At 48.5% G+C, this 15,728-nt stretch overlaps 1 protein-coding gene across 1 annotated transcript; it reads left to right on the top strand.

The window, feature by feature from the left end:
• The first annotated feature begins 3,971 nt into the window (after window positions 1–3,971).
• Window positions 3,972–6,791, top strand: LOC119438326 (transportin-2). Its single transcript, XM_037704778.1, has one exon. The coding sequence runs from the start codon at window positions 3,972–3,974 to the stop codon at window positions 6,789–6,791; it is 2,820 nt and encodes a 939-aa protein (XP_037560706.1).
• Window positions 6,792–15,728: the final 8,937 nt, after the last annotated feature.

Here is a 15,728-nt window from a genome sequence, read left to right on the forward strand (position 1 = left end):
ACAAATTTGCTATCGCAATTGATGCTTCGCCTTTCAGGTGAAACTGCGACAACTTTTTTAAACAGTTAGTTTCCAGTTGCCGCCAAAAAATATTAAGTACCACAGGATTGTACTCTAGGACCGTTATTTCTCATGATATATATATATATATATATATATATATATATATATATAGCTGGACATACCGTAAACAAGCTTTAGGAAAATATGTATAGGTCGATATCGAATGTTGTAGAATAAGAAAAATTTGTTACCAAAATGGTTGAAACTTCAGTTATATTACGCCATTGTTCCTTCTCCCCTTCACTATACTGCCTGTTAATCTTGGGTACCACTACTAATACTAATTTAGAGAGGTTAACAATTCTGTCCAAAAACAGGTTAAAATAAACTGTTGGCGACATAAAATTTCAAGTTTTACATCAGCGCCACCGGTGGTGCGAGACACCGTTCTTCCTAACTCCGCCCTTGAGTGTACCAGAAGTTATTCTAGTACATGCGACTCCGTCGTATATAAGGTCATATTCAGGAACATTTTAATAAGGTCATATTCAGCCACATTTTAACAAGGTCATATTCAGCCACATTTTAATCTTTCCTTCATGTATACAGCGTTTGTGCGCTGGTAGAACGCGAGAATACCTGCTGCGATGAACGCGGCGCTGTGAACGCTTGTTGCATCGCGCACCAGTCACGCTGCGTGAGCGTGAATGCAACATTGTGTTGCCTCCGAAATACGTGAACAGACGCCACAATGCAAGTGCGCACCCTTCAAGTCTGCACAAACTGCGAAGTGTATAATAGTTGCGCTTAACTGAATGCTTAGCGCGTCCGTCTCACAGCTGCACCTTGATCGGACAAAATTTCAAGCCACGATGCAATTTTTACACGTCACGGATACAGGACAAGCCTCAAGACTCTAAATATGTTGCTATGTAAATATCCATCGCACGAAGATTCCTGTTATCATAATCCTCCATCCCTCGTCAGTCCTCAGTTCAAAGTAGGAGGCTAGTTGGCGCGAGCTTCGGGCCAACTTCTGCATTTCTAGAAATAAGTCCTATGATCCTATTTCTGGCAAGTTCTATGAGCATTCCGTGGTCGCGCCGGTGACACCAAGTTCGTTATTGTTACATTTTTGTTGGTGCGTTTTTTTTCTGCCCTTAATGTCTACGGGACATGAAAGCAAAGCATTAAATCTTAGTCTTCTTGTAGGGATGCACCGATGTGCCCTTTTTGTAGGGAAGATGGGGCCAGAAAACATTTTTTCATTTCTCATAGACCTATTCTGGGTTGCTGCATGGGTCAATGTAAAGAACACAGGTGCACTGTGGGCCCACGCATGCGTACGTGTTCATTTGGTAGCGTCTCGTGACCGTGTCAGTCCTTTCGATGCCGGCCACATATAGTACAAGACGCCTTCGTTGCCTGCGAGCATTAGCAACAGAGAGGATATGTCGCAGCCGAAGAGGACCGCGCCTTAATCACGCGCTCCTCAGAAGTGCCTCAGTAGCGGTTTTATTTCATTTTCTCCCCAGCCTAAACTCGTAATTCGTACACCTCTCCAATGATTTTGCACTTTTCTTTGTTTGACACGCAAATAGATGCACAGTTTGTTCTCTTCAATCGCGTGCGCCGGGCCCACGGAACCAATCGGGTGCCGAGTCGGTGTGCCAGGAAAAAACCGCTACACGTCGGTGGCGGCGCACATCACCGCGCCATGGGTGGCGTCGCTGTCTGCGCGGTGAGCAGCATCGTTCTAGCAACTGTAGCATCGTGGTGGACGAAGTGCCCGAATAGGAAGTCTTGGTGCATAACTGCGGAGGACGAGCGGCGCTGCCGGCGTTCGGTCCGGTGGCGACTCTGCTTTGTCTTCTAGCCCGGCCGTGGCGTCGCATGGCTGTCCGCGCTGCTGAGTATATACGCTGCCTGCGCGCCGCATCATGGAGTTAATCAGCGGCGGGTGCAACGCCTAAGGGCGAGTTGAGATGGCTGGTAGCTTCATGCGCGCGGTCTTCCCGAGCGCCTAGTGTTGGATTTCGCGTGATCTAATTTTTGGAGACGCGCAGTGACCCGAGCGGCAGCACAAAGCTCTCGCTCCCCGCTGCCGGGGGTATTTTGCGCGCCTGCGCCGTGACAGCGAGTGCTCGCGGTCAACTAGTGAGATCTGTGGATGTTTGGGCTTGTTAGTTTAATCAGCACGCGAACGTTTACTTCAATTTTTACCGTCGATAAATATGAGAGCCTAACTTCGTGTAATTGTATAATAGTTTGCCATCCCTATCAGTGCTTCGCCTTTCGGGTAATACTGCGGCTTTTTTGGAGAGAAGATACTATAGAACATGTCTTATCGACGATTCTTGATCTTACAAAAATAACATTCGAATAACCCTGCATTTAATCTTCTGGGATTATATGATTCCCTCATCAGAAAGGTCTTCAAGCTTGCCCTCAGCTTACCTGTGAGCACTCACACCGAATACCTGTTAAAGCTCGGAGTGCACAACACGCTCGAAGAAATAATAGAGGCGCAAGAGCGTTCACAGCTGCTCAGGCTATCAGGCACCCCGGCGGGCCGCAAGATACTCGATGAGATGGACCTCTACCCTGTCGACCATTGCCCCGACGCCGTACGCATTCCCAGCGACATCAGATCTCAACTACACATCGCGCCCATTCCCCGCAATATGCACCCCGCACACAACGTCGGCAGACGTCGGGCCAGGGGTAGAGCTGTACTCGAACATGTACGTAACAACCACATTGAGGCAAGCTTCGTGGATGCCGCGGCCTATGTCCAACAAGAGGCGTTCGCCGTCTCCATCGTCGACTCTAATTCCAAGATCACTTGCTGCGCTACAGTATGCACTTCGAAGCCATTTGTAGCCGAACAGGTTGCAATCGCGCTGGCTGTGCTCGATGGTCGCAGAGAGGTAATATATAGCGATTCTAAGGCGGCCATTAAGGCCTACCAAACCGGGATGGTATCCCCTCAGGCCCTTCGCATTCTCCAAAGCTTGAAAAGTATCTCTCCGCATTCTCTCATTTGGTTTCCCGCTCACTTGGGGTCGATTGAAGGCTCTCCCTCTAACCCTAACGAGAGCGCGCACGAGGCCGCGCGAGGACTCACTGACCGCGCCGCCTCGGCAGTCCCCCAACCACGCGGGGAACCATTGATGACGTATAATGAAATCACTAAGCATTATTATCTGTCAAGACGGGTATTCCCCCTCCCGCACCCTGCCTTATGCAGGGCGCGGGCGGTGACCCTTCGACTTTTACAAGCTCGTGCGTATCCTAACCTTGCGGTTCTTCACGCTATATACCCTGAAAGGTATCCCAGTGCGGACTGCCCTGCCTGTGGACTAACGGCAACATTTAACCATGTGTTGTGGGAGTGTGAAGCCATCGGCTCCGCCTTCAGCGAGGATAGGTGGGCTGCGCTTTTGGGCAGCTCCGAACTCAACGACCAAACCCTGGCCGTCCAGAGTGCCCGCGATCGGGCCGTCAAGCTCGGCTTGCCGGTCCCTACGTGGGACTAGCCGGGTGGCGCGGGGTGTCCCCTGCGTCTTCTCTGGACCTCAATAACGTTATTTCACTCACTCACTCACTCACTCACTGCTTCTAATTGACTGTTCTCGGTTGCCTCAATCTTGGGCACAGCGACCGCGGAAGGTTCTTGCTGTAATCTAAATATTTGTTGTAAGGTTAATGCGAATAAATCCCTTAATTTTAACCTTACTGTTTCCTTTTTCTTTCTGTAAAATTTAGTGCGATTGGTTCTATATTATTATATTTTTCATATATTTCTTAGTTTTATAAATTTAATCTATTTTGATTTTAAAGTATAGATCTATTCTCAAGATCAGTTGTATTACATTTTTATTCAATATTTTATATTGAGCTGCTCGGTTCCTAACCAATCCCCCTAAGTGGGGAGGTGCCACTAACTCACGAAATGTTTCATCTAGATGGATATATGTAGTGGCAAACGGGCATCGTACTATGTTGGGCCAATCATCGTGCTGCATGGGGAAGTGCCATTAAGAGAAGAGAAAGAAGATGCCCGGCTCGCGCTTTCTGCGTTCCATTCGGTCCTCGAAAACAACAGCGACGTAATGAGCGGCCGTTACGTGGGTTTCCCGTTCGTGAAGAAGAGCGGCCAGGTATCTTCACCGTGGGAGCCCCAAGAGGAACGGCTTCAGCAAATCTTGCAGCTGCTAAAGGAGTCGCTGTCTGCTGAGGAAGAGGCGAGGCTAACGGCTCGGCGGGCAATCAAGCAGCTGAGTGAACTTCCCGACTTCATCAGCTACCTGGTATTCATCATCGCAGAGTTGAAGTTTGAGAATGAGCACTTGACGAAACCAACCGGCCTATTGTTGGATAAAGATGGCACTGCAAACTCTGGCAACGTTCCCCTGAATGTGACCGACTCCACCAGGACTAGCAGCTTCGAAAGTGTGGGCGATCCCTTGGTGGTGATTGTTGCTGCTCTGGGCTTCTTCATCACGACAGACGCAACGCTCGAGCTCACACGCTGGCCTGAATTGCTTCCGCGGCTCGGCGAACTGTTAGACTCGAAGGACGACAGAGTCTGCGAGGGTTCTTTCGGGGCGCTGCACAAGATCTGTCGGGACTACGCTGCGGCACTGGATACAGGTCTACTGAAAGATCAGCTCACTGCTCTTGCACCCAAGTTTCTGAAGTTTTTTCGGCACAGCAACCCTCGGATCCGGTTCTGCGCCATAACTTTCATAAGCCTGCTATTCCTTAATCGGGCACATGCCGTGATAGTCCACGCTGACTCTGCTGTTACGAGCTTGCTGCAGTTGTTGTATGAAGAAGACTCCAAAGTGCAGAAAACCATGTGGCGTGCTCTGATAGTACTGCTAGAATATCAAATAGACTGTCTCATCCCTCATATGCGCAGCATCATAGAGTACGCGATGGTCAAGATGCAAGATACGGACGAAAGCGTTGCGCTAGAGGCGTGCACGACATTGGCCTGTCTGACGAAGAAGCCAGTCTGCAAGGAAGCACTGGCTCCGTGCTTGTCACGCCTAGTCACCATTCTGCTCCAAGGTATGAAGTACTCAGACGCTGACTTAAGACGATGCAAGGAAGACGTACGACGTATACAGCCTACGCCTGGCCAGACCAAAAAAGCAACAGAGGGCAACATTGGCGGATCTTCAGTGAGAGACAAAATACATGCCGATGACAACATCTTCTACAAATGGAATATGAGGAATTGCTCAGCGGACGCGCTGGACGGGATAGCCATGGTGTTCAACGAGGAAGTGTTTCACCTGCTGCTGCCTTTCCTTAAGGAGATGCTTCACAAAGATTGGGTGACTAAGGAATCGGCCATTTTTATCCTTGGGGTCATCGCTGAGGGCTGCATGGAAGGCATGTCCCAGTATCTAGAGGATCTGATCACGTACTTGCTTCTCTGTCTTAGAGATAACGAAGCCCCTGTGCGGTCGGCCGCCTGCTGGACCCTGAGCCGCTACTCCCACTGGGTGTTGAGCCAGCCGCACCACCGCTACTTCGAGCCACTTTTGAACCAACTACTGGAGCGGGTAATGGACGACAGTGAAATGGTCCAAGAAGTTGCCTGCAATGCCCTTATCACGCTGACAGAGGAAGCCAAAACAAAGGTCGTGCCATACCTCAACGCCATTTTGGACACGATCTACTGTAGCTTCAGCAAGTACAGGCGTCCACGTTTTTATATGCTGTACAATGCAATAAGAACGCTGGCGGACTGTGTGGGACCAGAACTGAAGAGGCGTGAGTTCATTTTATTTTTCATGAAACCACTGACCGACGAGTGGGATGAGATGGCAGACGGTGAGGTGAATTTATTTTGTCTGCTACGGTGTCTGAGTAGCGTGGCTACTGCAGTGAAATCTGAATTCTTGCCTTACCACATGCCCGTCGCAAAAAGGTGTGTCCACCTCGTGCAACTGGGGATGCAAGGCTTCTTCGTCGAAGCACTCCGCCTGAGGAAGTCGTATACACCGAAAAAACCCTTTGTAGTTGCGGCGCTGGCAACGCTCAGTGGACTGGCGGAAGGTTTGGAAAGGGAAATTAGGCCTTTAGTCGCGGATACCAACATCGTTGAGCTCATGTTCCAGTGCGGCAAGGACCCGGTGCCTGAAGTGCGTCAGGTGACGTTTGCTCTTCTGGGAAACCTCACCAGAGGTTGCTTCGACTGTCTGGTGTCCGTTACCTGCAGCTTCCTGCCTATACTTGGTGAGAACTTGAACCCAGAGTTGAAACCAGTGTGCAATAATGCGACGTGGGCAATCAGCGAGATAACCATGAAGTTGAGAAGCGCTGTGAAACCGCACATGTCTGATGTGGTCACTAAACTGGTGACTAACATGAAGCTCTCGAACACGTCGAAAACCTTGCTTGCGAACACTGCTATTGCACTCGGATGTCTTGGTCGCGCTTGCCCAGAAGAAATGGCGCCGAAGTTACTTCAATTTATAGGTCCGTGCTGCTCAGCACTGGGAAAAGTCCAGAATTGTGAAGCGAAGGACTTTGCGTTCAGTGGCATCTGCAGTATGGCTCGTGTGAACCCGGATGGAGTCATCCTTGACTTCTTTTTCTTCCTTGAGGCCATCCTTTCCTGGGCCATTCCCAAGGAAGACTTGAAGCAAACCGTCAATGACCTGCTCCACCGCTACAAGAAGATGTTTGGGAGCAAGAAATGGCAGCAGTTCTCCGAACAGCTTCCACCTGCACTCAGGGGGCGAATGCTAGACCACTATGGCATCTGAGAAGGGTTCTTCGCTAATGCAAAAACGCAAATCCAGCAAAAATTAATGTGCCTTGAGTATTTTCTACGCAAGCAAGGAACATGAGATGATGTTGCCTCCCGAAACTGAAAGCCATTATGGGCCAACAACTACCTCCGGGCTTCTGCAGACGAAGAAGAGCGTCAACGCTGCTGGTTTGTGTCAGCCAGTAAAAGTCTTTTGGTCTTTCTTACTGCTGTTTTTCTTTGTCAGCAAAGAGTGGGGCATTGCCCTTCTGTGGGTTTGTGAACGGCAAGATAACGTAGAGGAGCCGACGACGGAACGATGATTTTTGTGTAGACGCAACAGAGGATACCCGCACAAGTAACGAGGACATAGGATGTCGGTAGTGATGTTTTTCACCGCATATGCGTTTGTCGTAGTATTTAGGGCATTCACGTGCTCTGTTGCGCATATCAGTCGGACCAACTAATTTACTTCATAGAAAACAAATGCTTCGCACAACAGTTTCCCCTGAACATCGCTCGGTACTTGTCTCACAACTGCTAGTAAAACGTGGCATACAGTTCCCCGTACAGTTCCACGTTCAGTTCCCCGTAGAGTTCCCCGTACAGTTCCATACAGTTCACGTGGCATACAATTCAAATGGTTAAATACGCCCCACCACTACGGTTATCCAACATGGCTATGAGAAAATAACCACGTCAATAATACATTCACCCAAACACTCAGTTCAAATTCTGTCTACGTTTACGTCAGAGTGAATCAGCATTTAATCACAGGACGAAGCGTGTACTTTAATCGGGTAAAATTAGAAAAACGCTTTACCTCGGGGCCAGCTCCGATTCCCCGTTGGAATACATGTGAAACGCAGAAATACTCTCATTAAACCAGCAATGAACCCATTTGAAGATGTTTGGTGCATTTCAGAGGGAAATCTGAAATATACAAAGTACATGATGTGGCACATTGATATAGTACTTGACAGTTTGAACGAAAATTTTCAGAATTACGTAAGTAAAAAAAAAGTACAAGTACGCAGTTGCTGGCAGAGTAGACGCCGAACCCCCGCGCTCCCGCACGGGCTTCCCACTTTCCTCCTTTCGCGTGGGAGAGTGCGTATCTTGCGCCCGGTCGCAAGATATATACGCAGTTGGTGCAGCAGGTAAACGTCGCCTCCCCTCTCTCTCTCCCCCTCCCCCCCACCCCACGGCCTTTCGCATGACGGAAGATGTCGCGTGTGTTCTCCGCCGTGCGCTTGCTTTCCGTGAAAGCGCGCGTCCCTAGCGCGCTTTCGTTTAGCATATGTAGCATATGGCTTGTGGCAACGATTTTATCGCCCTTGGACTTTATACGTAATCTCACGGCGATGACGATGGGGACGCCGATGGCAGGCATATGCTTGGAGTGTCCACATAATTGCTATCGCAATGAAAAGAAAGTGGAAGCACAAAGTTTACAAATCAGCAACTTTGCACCAAAAACAGATAATGCTCTTCGGTGAACGGCATGGGTGAAAGCATCACAAGCATACTGTGTAAGCTTACAGCTTTACATGAAGTTCTTACAATGGTGACAAGAGTTTCGCAGAACCTGTGCCGTAACCTGTGGCAAAATTAAAAAAATAGGCGACTGCCACGTAGCTAGACAGAACTAAGGTATTATTGTTTGCCGTCGCTTGGAGCAAGTCAGACTTTTTTTTTTCGTATTTCGCCTAAGTGCACAATGAGTTATTATTAATTGATTAACTTCTCAAATATTATATAATCCGAGCAGTGTTGTCAATCATGAAATTGCAGGTCATCATAAAAAATTCCCGATCCACATCTTTCTGTTGCTCGATAGACCGTTCAATCGGCGAGGAGGAACGTAGCCTCCAACCAGCGCGCCGCGCCGTTCTTATCGCACCGGTATGTGCGGGTCGCTGTTTCTCTGAGTGGCAGCTTGAAACGGTAGCGATGTCATTGTGAGTTATGCGATTCTAGCGTGTACCGTCTGTGATTGCTGCAATGTGCAGATGACTCAATTTCAACGGACTAGTACTGTACTGTAGTGAGCTGGAAAAATAACTTTAGAAAGCGAATGTGAAGTTCATCTTCAGCCGTGGCGACTCCGTGGACTCCGCCGCTGCGGTTGCAGACAAGCGTCGGCTTTGAACTGTCAGAATAAACAGGAAGCACTTGACGCCATTTTCATCGTTGCATGTATGTTCACAAAGTTTTGTCTCTAGTGTGCGCACGGGGACGAACTCGGCACCCATGATCAAACTGGGATGTGAACGAAAGGTTCATATTCGAGTTGGTCAACTAATACGAACGAACCAAGTCAACTATTTCTTCGTTCACGCACATTGAAGTAATACGCGTGAGTGTATTTAGCCCTACTTTGAAGATTCGCGATGCAGGTGTCAGAAGCTCGGCGATAAAAGATGGCACAGCGCCAAGAATGAGGTCAGCGGCGCAGGTGCCATGGCAGATGATGGATGACCTAAATAAGAGAGAGAGAGAGAGAGAGAGAGAGAGAAAGAAAGAAAGAAAGGAAAGAAAGACAAGGAGGTTAGCCAGTGTAAATACCGGCTTGCTACCCTGTACTGGGGAAAGGGGTAAAGGGAATAGAAGGTGATAGAAGAAACAAATAAAAAAATGCAAGTAAGAAAATTCGCGCAATAACGCGACCCTACGCGCTACAACGTTCAAAGCCGGTCGCACAATTCACAAGCCCTTAAGAACTTCAGCATAGCCCTTAAGGCCTTGAGTGCCAAAGCCCGTCTAGACCAGTGTCCTGAAACTTTTTCCTCTGTGAGGGGGCGATTGTCCAGTTTTTCAAGCGCAGTCACGAGCACCTTTCTTGGCACATTGTAGCGGGGACAGTCACAGAGGAGGTCCTTGATTGTATCCTCGCAGCCACAGTTGTCGCAAGCAGGGCTGTCAGCCATTCCAATGCGGAAGGAATAGGCGTTCGTGAATGCCACGCCGAGCCACAGGCGGCACAGATGTGTTGCTTCTGCTCGTGGTAACCCTGGTGGAAGACGGAGTTGCAGACGTGGATCCAATCTGTGGAGGCGTGGGTTGCTGAAATCACTGGTGTTCTACAGAGTCTGCGTAAGCTCGCGTGCGAGGGAGCGAATTTTTGGGGCTGCGTCTGTTCTCGACAGTGGTATCGATACAATAGGGGCACCATCATGGACCGATCGGGCAGCGTCATCCGCACTGTGATTTCCCGAAATTCCGCAGTGACCCGGTATCCACTGGTAGATGATATTGTGCCCCGTGTCGGTTGCGTGATGGTGAAGTAGTCGGATGTCTGCGACTAATTGTGTGTTAGGTCAGTGGTTGAAAGGGGACATCAGGCACTGGAGAGCTGCATTCGAGTCACAAAAGATGGACCATGACTGTGATGATTTGGGACCAATAAATAATAGGCGAGTGGCTCTGCGGATGATTTCATCGGCACAGGTAGCGCGGCGCGGATTGCGCTTGGAAAGAAGAGTCGTTGCTTCATTGCTGGGAAGTAGTTTGGACGGAGCGGGTCCTTCTCGTGATCTTTCAGACAAACAATAAAATGAACAATAAGAGAATAATTACATTAACAATGACGGCAGAAATGAGAGAAAGTACGGTCACGCGAAATACTGGTGCACTTCGTCGAACTAGGGTCGATTTTATGTTCAAATGTGTTATGAGATTATCATACTTGACAACCGACGTTCTTATGAACGTTCACTGGGGACGTAGTATGGAAACAGAAGGTGCCGTTGAAGAAAATGAAGGTGAGTTCTTTATCGTTCTGCAACGAAAGCCATGCCTACCGTGTGCCGGCCGCTCGTAGATCACATGGACTCTCCCGTGCTTCCGAATCTCGCCGGCAAACTGTCTGGCCACCGCCGCGCATCAAGTGCTCTTTTTATTTCAGAAAATAAAGTTGGTGTTGCGGAGAGTAGTTCGTTTTATTGCGATAGCAATTATATGGACACTTCAACCGGATTTCTGCCGTCGGCGTCGCCGTCGTCGTCGCCGTCGCCATCGCCGTGAGATTCCCTATAGATAAAATCTTCGCCGCGTGCCGTATGCCCGAGCGGAAGCGGGCGAGGACGCGCGCTATCATGGAGAGCGAACGCACTCAATCTCCCACGCGCAAGCAAGGAAGCGGGAAGCCAGCGCCGGAGTGAGCGGGGGGGGGGGGGGGGGGGGGGCGCACTTTCACTTTGCCAACAACCGCGCTCGTCGCTCGCTCGCACCGTCTCTTATCTCCACACGGCTCTGACCTTTGTGCGCCGTTCATTCGCCGCTCAGTTTCCGTTGAAGCGATAGACCGCACGTACCTTCGCCGCTGCGGCGTATCCGCTTGCTGCCAGAGTTTTGACGGTCGTTGTCTGCAGTCATTCAGTGTGATCTATTCATGTTTGTTTGTGCGCGCTCACACCACGCTTGTGCATTCAGTTAGTAATAGTCGGGCCACATTTTCCAACGCACGCTACACATGCAATGCTGCCCGGATCGGCAGTGCAGCGCTACAGGTGTGTCCCTTCGCACGCGCTGCCCACGGGAAGCGCTTCTCATCAACACCACTGTTTCACACGCGCCTTCTCGTGGTCATCGAGTCTCTCTTCATGTCGGTCTACTTACGCCGCAGCACACCTGCTTACTTAATCAGCTCATGTTTACTACAATTCATATTGCTACCAAAGCCGCTCACCTTACTTCGTATGACATTGCTGTGTTGCTATCGCATTCATTGCTTCGCCCTCAGGGCGAAACTGTGACCTTTTTTAATCTCTCTCGAGTCGGCGAGGTGCCCTTGCACAGGCACCACTAGAAACGTAAGAGTGCACATATTCTTTCAACGTGTTTATCGCGGCATAATACGCGGCTACTGTTACCAGGTCGTTTTATCGAGTACTCCATGTTACCGCTTCTTGCGGTCGAGTTAGTTGACCGTTCTTTATTTTATAAAACTCGATGCCTGGTTACAGGTAAACAATGCGTAGAAAATCGTACCGCGAAAATTTCAGGAGCACGAAAGATAGCAAAACGTGTTTCCTCTCAGCTTCACTGATTGCCGGGATTGGGCAGTACGCTGGTGCGGCACACTGCACGCCACACGGAGACACCTGAGTGATACACTTTATGGAGTTCAAGGCTAGACGTACAATGATAACAGGTTGTACGTGTATTACGCATCGACAATGTTCAGACTTGACTCGCCTCTTATTTCGATCGCGGGCAGAGCTGTGGCAGCGCGTGTAGGCACGTCGCCGTTGGATGTTGGGGCTATATCAAAGCTCAAACCTTAGTAACGACACGATGAGAAGTTTCCGAATCCCCAAAACTAGTTGACACCTCTCAGGAAAACGCGAAAACTTGCCACTCGTCGTCAATAGCAGATTCGCTGTACACCCTCCAGCGCGCTCCCACATGCTAGCATGGCGCCGGACGATAGAAGGCGCTGTGATCGCAAAATGGCCTTACAGGTACTTGCGAATATCTGTCGCAACGCAGTGACAAATCTAGGCCTTAAGTTTAGCACAAAGAAATCAGGAATTATGATCTTTAATGAAGAAGCGAGTTAATCATTGCAGGCTATATTTATGTTCACTGCAGGACGAAGGCCTCTCCCGGCGATCTCCAATTACGCCTGTCTTGCGCTAGCTGATTCCAACTTGCGCCTGCAAATTTCCTAACTTCATCACCCACCTAGTTTTCTGCCGTCCTCGACTACGCTTCTCTTCTCTTGGTATCCATTCTCTAACCCTAATGGTCCGCCGAGTATCTATCCTACGCATTACATGGCCTGCTCAACTCCATTTTTGCCTCCAAATGTCAACTAGAATATCGGCTATCCCCGTTTGCTCTCTGATCCACACCGCTCTCTCCCTTTCTCTTAACGTTAGGCCTAACATTTTTCTTTCCATCGATCTTTGTGCAGCCCTTAACTTGTTCTCTAGCTGCTTTGTTAACCTCCAAGCTTCTGCCCCATATGTTAGCACCAGCAGAATGTAATGACTCTGCACTTGTCTTTTCAATGACAGTGGTCAGCTACCAGTCATGATTTGCCAATGCCTGCCGTATGCACTCCAAGTCTCCAACCCAATTTTATTCTTCTGTTAGTTTCTTTCTCATGATTTCCTTATTCTTGCCACTATCCCCATCTGTTGCCCGTTGACCATAATCCGTGACACTAAACGACGGCAGCGGATCAGAGACGACGGTCGAAGCCGTCTTCTCGTATACTCAGACCTCCGTGTTATAGCCATTGCTTTTGTTTGTTGATAAAAAAAGCGATGACGCTGCTTCAAATATTACATCGGACCATTCACTGCTGTCGCACGTGGCCGTCTCTAGTAGACTTATCATTCTGAAAAAAAAAAAGGATACCACAACATTATTATCCGATACGTCGCCGTCGCTTGGACGGTATACCATGGACTGGAAGTTAAAATATGGCAAATTTTACTTAAAGCACTACGCGAGCCACGCGAATAAGCTTTGCATAGATTGTTCTCCCAAAAAGGTATGGTCGGAAATCTTTGATTATATAAAACTAAAATTTATTAACTGATTTTGTAAAAATTATTATCATTATTCTGCTGAGTTTTGCACTTATTATGGAAACTTTCAGGCAGTCGTGTTCAAAGTGAATTTTGCTTGATCTTTATATGACTCATATTCCGAGATATTCACACCGTAATTCGTCACTAACCGTGGCCGCTTTCACCCGCTGAGGTATAGGAATCTCGAAGCGAAGACGCGTCCCAGAGGCTCCAGAGTGACGCAGCTCGAGGCGTAGTCGTTTATCCTCTTCGACGAGCGACAGCTAAAGCGCAACTTCCTATCTTGCACGCGCGTTCGAAAAGCCAACGTTCGGTTTCGCCTCACGCGATTGGCCTAGATTGGCCTAGGCCGCGATATCGGCGCGGCCAGGGCCCAATCGCGTGAGACGAAACCGAACGTCGGATTTTCGAACGCCTACAAGATAGCGGCCCTGTTATCTCCACCCTGCTTTCCGATAAGCACGCAGCGCGTGACGGGCTGCATTACTCTGAAGCGCCATGCTCGTCCTTCTCATTTCACTTTTGACTCCTTTCCTTCAGTCAGGATAGTTCATGTGTCCACCGACGCGTCAGATAGTTATGAAGCCCGCGGACTATATTCTCCCATTAAGCTAGCAGGTAGAGCGGACATTTCGGAGCAGACTTGGCCTCGACCTCATGGTTTAAACTGAGATTAACAACCAGTGCGTCTTTATAGGTCTTGGTATTCACGTACGGTAGTTTGCTTGTTTTGCCAGCGTTGACAGGGCTGGGTACACGAAGAGAGCGATGCGGTGCGAGGGTTAGGGTGAGGCTGTGTCGCCGCTGTACTACAAGCTACATTCGTGCGTCGCCTCTTTCTCTCTAGTTTGTCGGAGAGCTCAGGCTGCCAATGTATGCAGTGTAGAGGTTTCTCTGATTTCCCTTGTAACTATTGATATTGTTTGGTGGGTTTTGGATATTCCATGACGCCTTTACTATTCCACATCAAGCACTTTTTTCTCTGCTTCCTTTTTATGAAGATGGCGTCACTTATCGCCATGTATACAAGACGTGGTTCATCCTGCAGTCATTTTATGTTATTCACTTCCGCAGAGATGGCCGCTCCCGTAGTAGATTCGTGAGGCTACCGCCTGCTAACTGCGTGTACCGTCGTGGACTCTCGTTGACTAGGCGATGCCTGATGAACGTCGCTGCATTGAGAGATGCTGAGAGGCAAGGGCATCGATTAACGAACTTGAAATGAATCTAAAAAGGTGAGCGGTCGGTTCAAGTTCACTTAGGTCAGACTCATTCAGCGCACCGGACAGACATCAGTAAGAAGAAAGAGAACAATACGAAGTCATCGCTTGGTGTTGTCTCTCTTCTACTTCGTGTGCGTTCAGTGCAGTGAACTATTTCGTTCAAAATTGGAACAATTGTATCCGTGTGACTGGCGAAACACGCATCAGTGAAAACACGTCGGACCACCACTTACCGTCTTACCGTATGCAGAAGTGCTAACTACTAACTAACTAACTAACTAACTAACTAACTAACTAACTAACTAACTAACTAACTAACTAACTAACTAACTAACTAACTAACTAACTAACTAACTAACTAACTACTAACTAACTAACTAACTAACTAACTAACTAACTAACTAACTAACTAATAAAATAAACTCAACCAACCAACCAAACTAGTTGCCGGGCTTCGACTCCCGGCGTCGCATTTCTATACACTTCAAGGGAAACATTCGTCTGAGACCAGTTTGTTTGAAAATCACTTAAAATTAGACCACCTAAATAATCTAACCAGCTGAGCAACTAAGTTTACTAATCCAGCCTAATGACTCGAAGCTGTCGTGGCTTCCTGAAGTCATGCCGGATGAAGAGTCTGAAACGTTGCGTTGAACAAGTAAACCTTGTTAGATGATGTTTAATTTGTCTAATTTGCATATGTATAGAATCATTCATGAATAAGCGTCAAATGAGTCACTGCTTTGCAGAGCACGCGTTTTAACGTTCGTGTTATGACCAGTGCTTTTGAAAGTGGGACTAAGCTGAGTTTTCATTTTGTGTTGTGTGTCCTCTACTGTCTTACGTACAGTTGAGTGGTCAAGGTTTAAAGAGTATATGGATGACTTATGTCGGGAAGGCTTTTCACACAATATAGAAGATGCAACCGCGGAAGCAATGAAAGCGTTCATGTGCTCGCTGACGAAGTCAACAAGGCGAACACACCTCGACACAGAACTGGAGAGGCTGCGTGCGGCACGCCGACAGGCGGAAAGAAGGTTTGGCGCACGAAGTCCGTTCTAGATCTGAGGGCTTCACGACGCATACAAAAGAAAGTCTAGCGTCGTATGGATAAATTGGAAGACAAGCGATGGAAATCTTTCTGTCAGACGCTTGATCCCCGAAGATCGCTCTCGCACATATGGA

The sequence above is a fragment of the Dermacentor silvarum genome, chromosome 1 (genome assembly GCF_013339745.2).
Source record: "Dermacentor silvarum isolate Dsil-2018 chromosome 1, BIME_Dsil_1.4, whole genome shotgun sequence".
NCBI classification, from domain to species: domain Eukaryota; kingdom Metazoa; phylum Arthropoda; class Arachnida; order Ixodida; family Ixodidae; genus Dermacentor; species Dermacentor silvarum.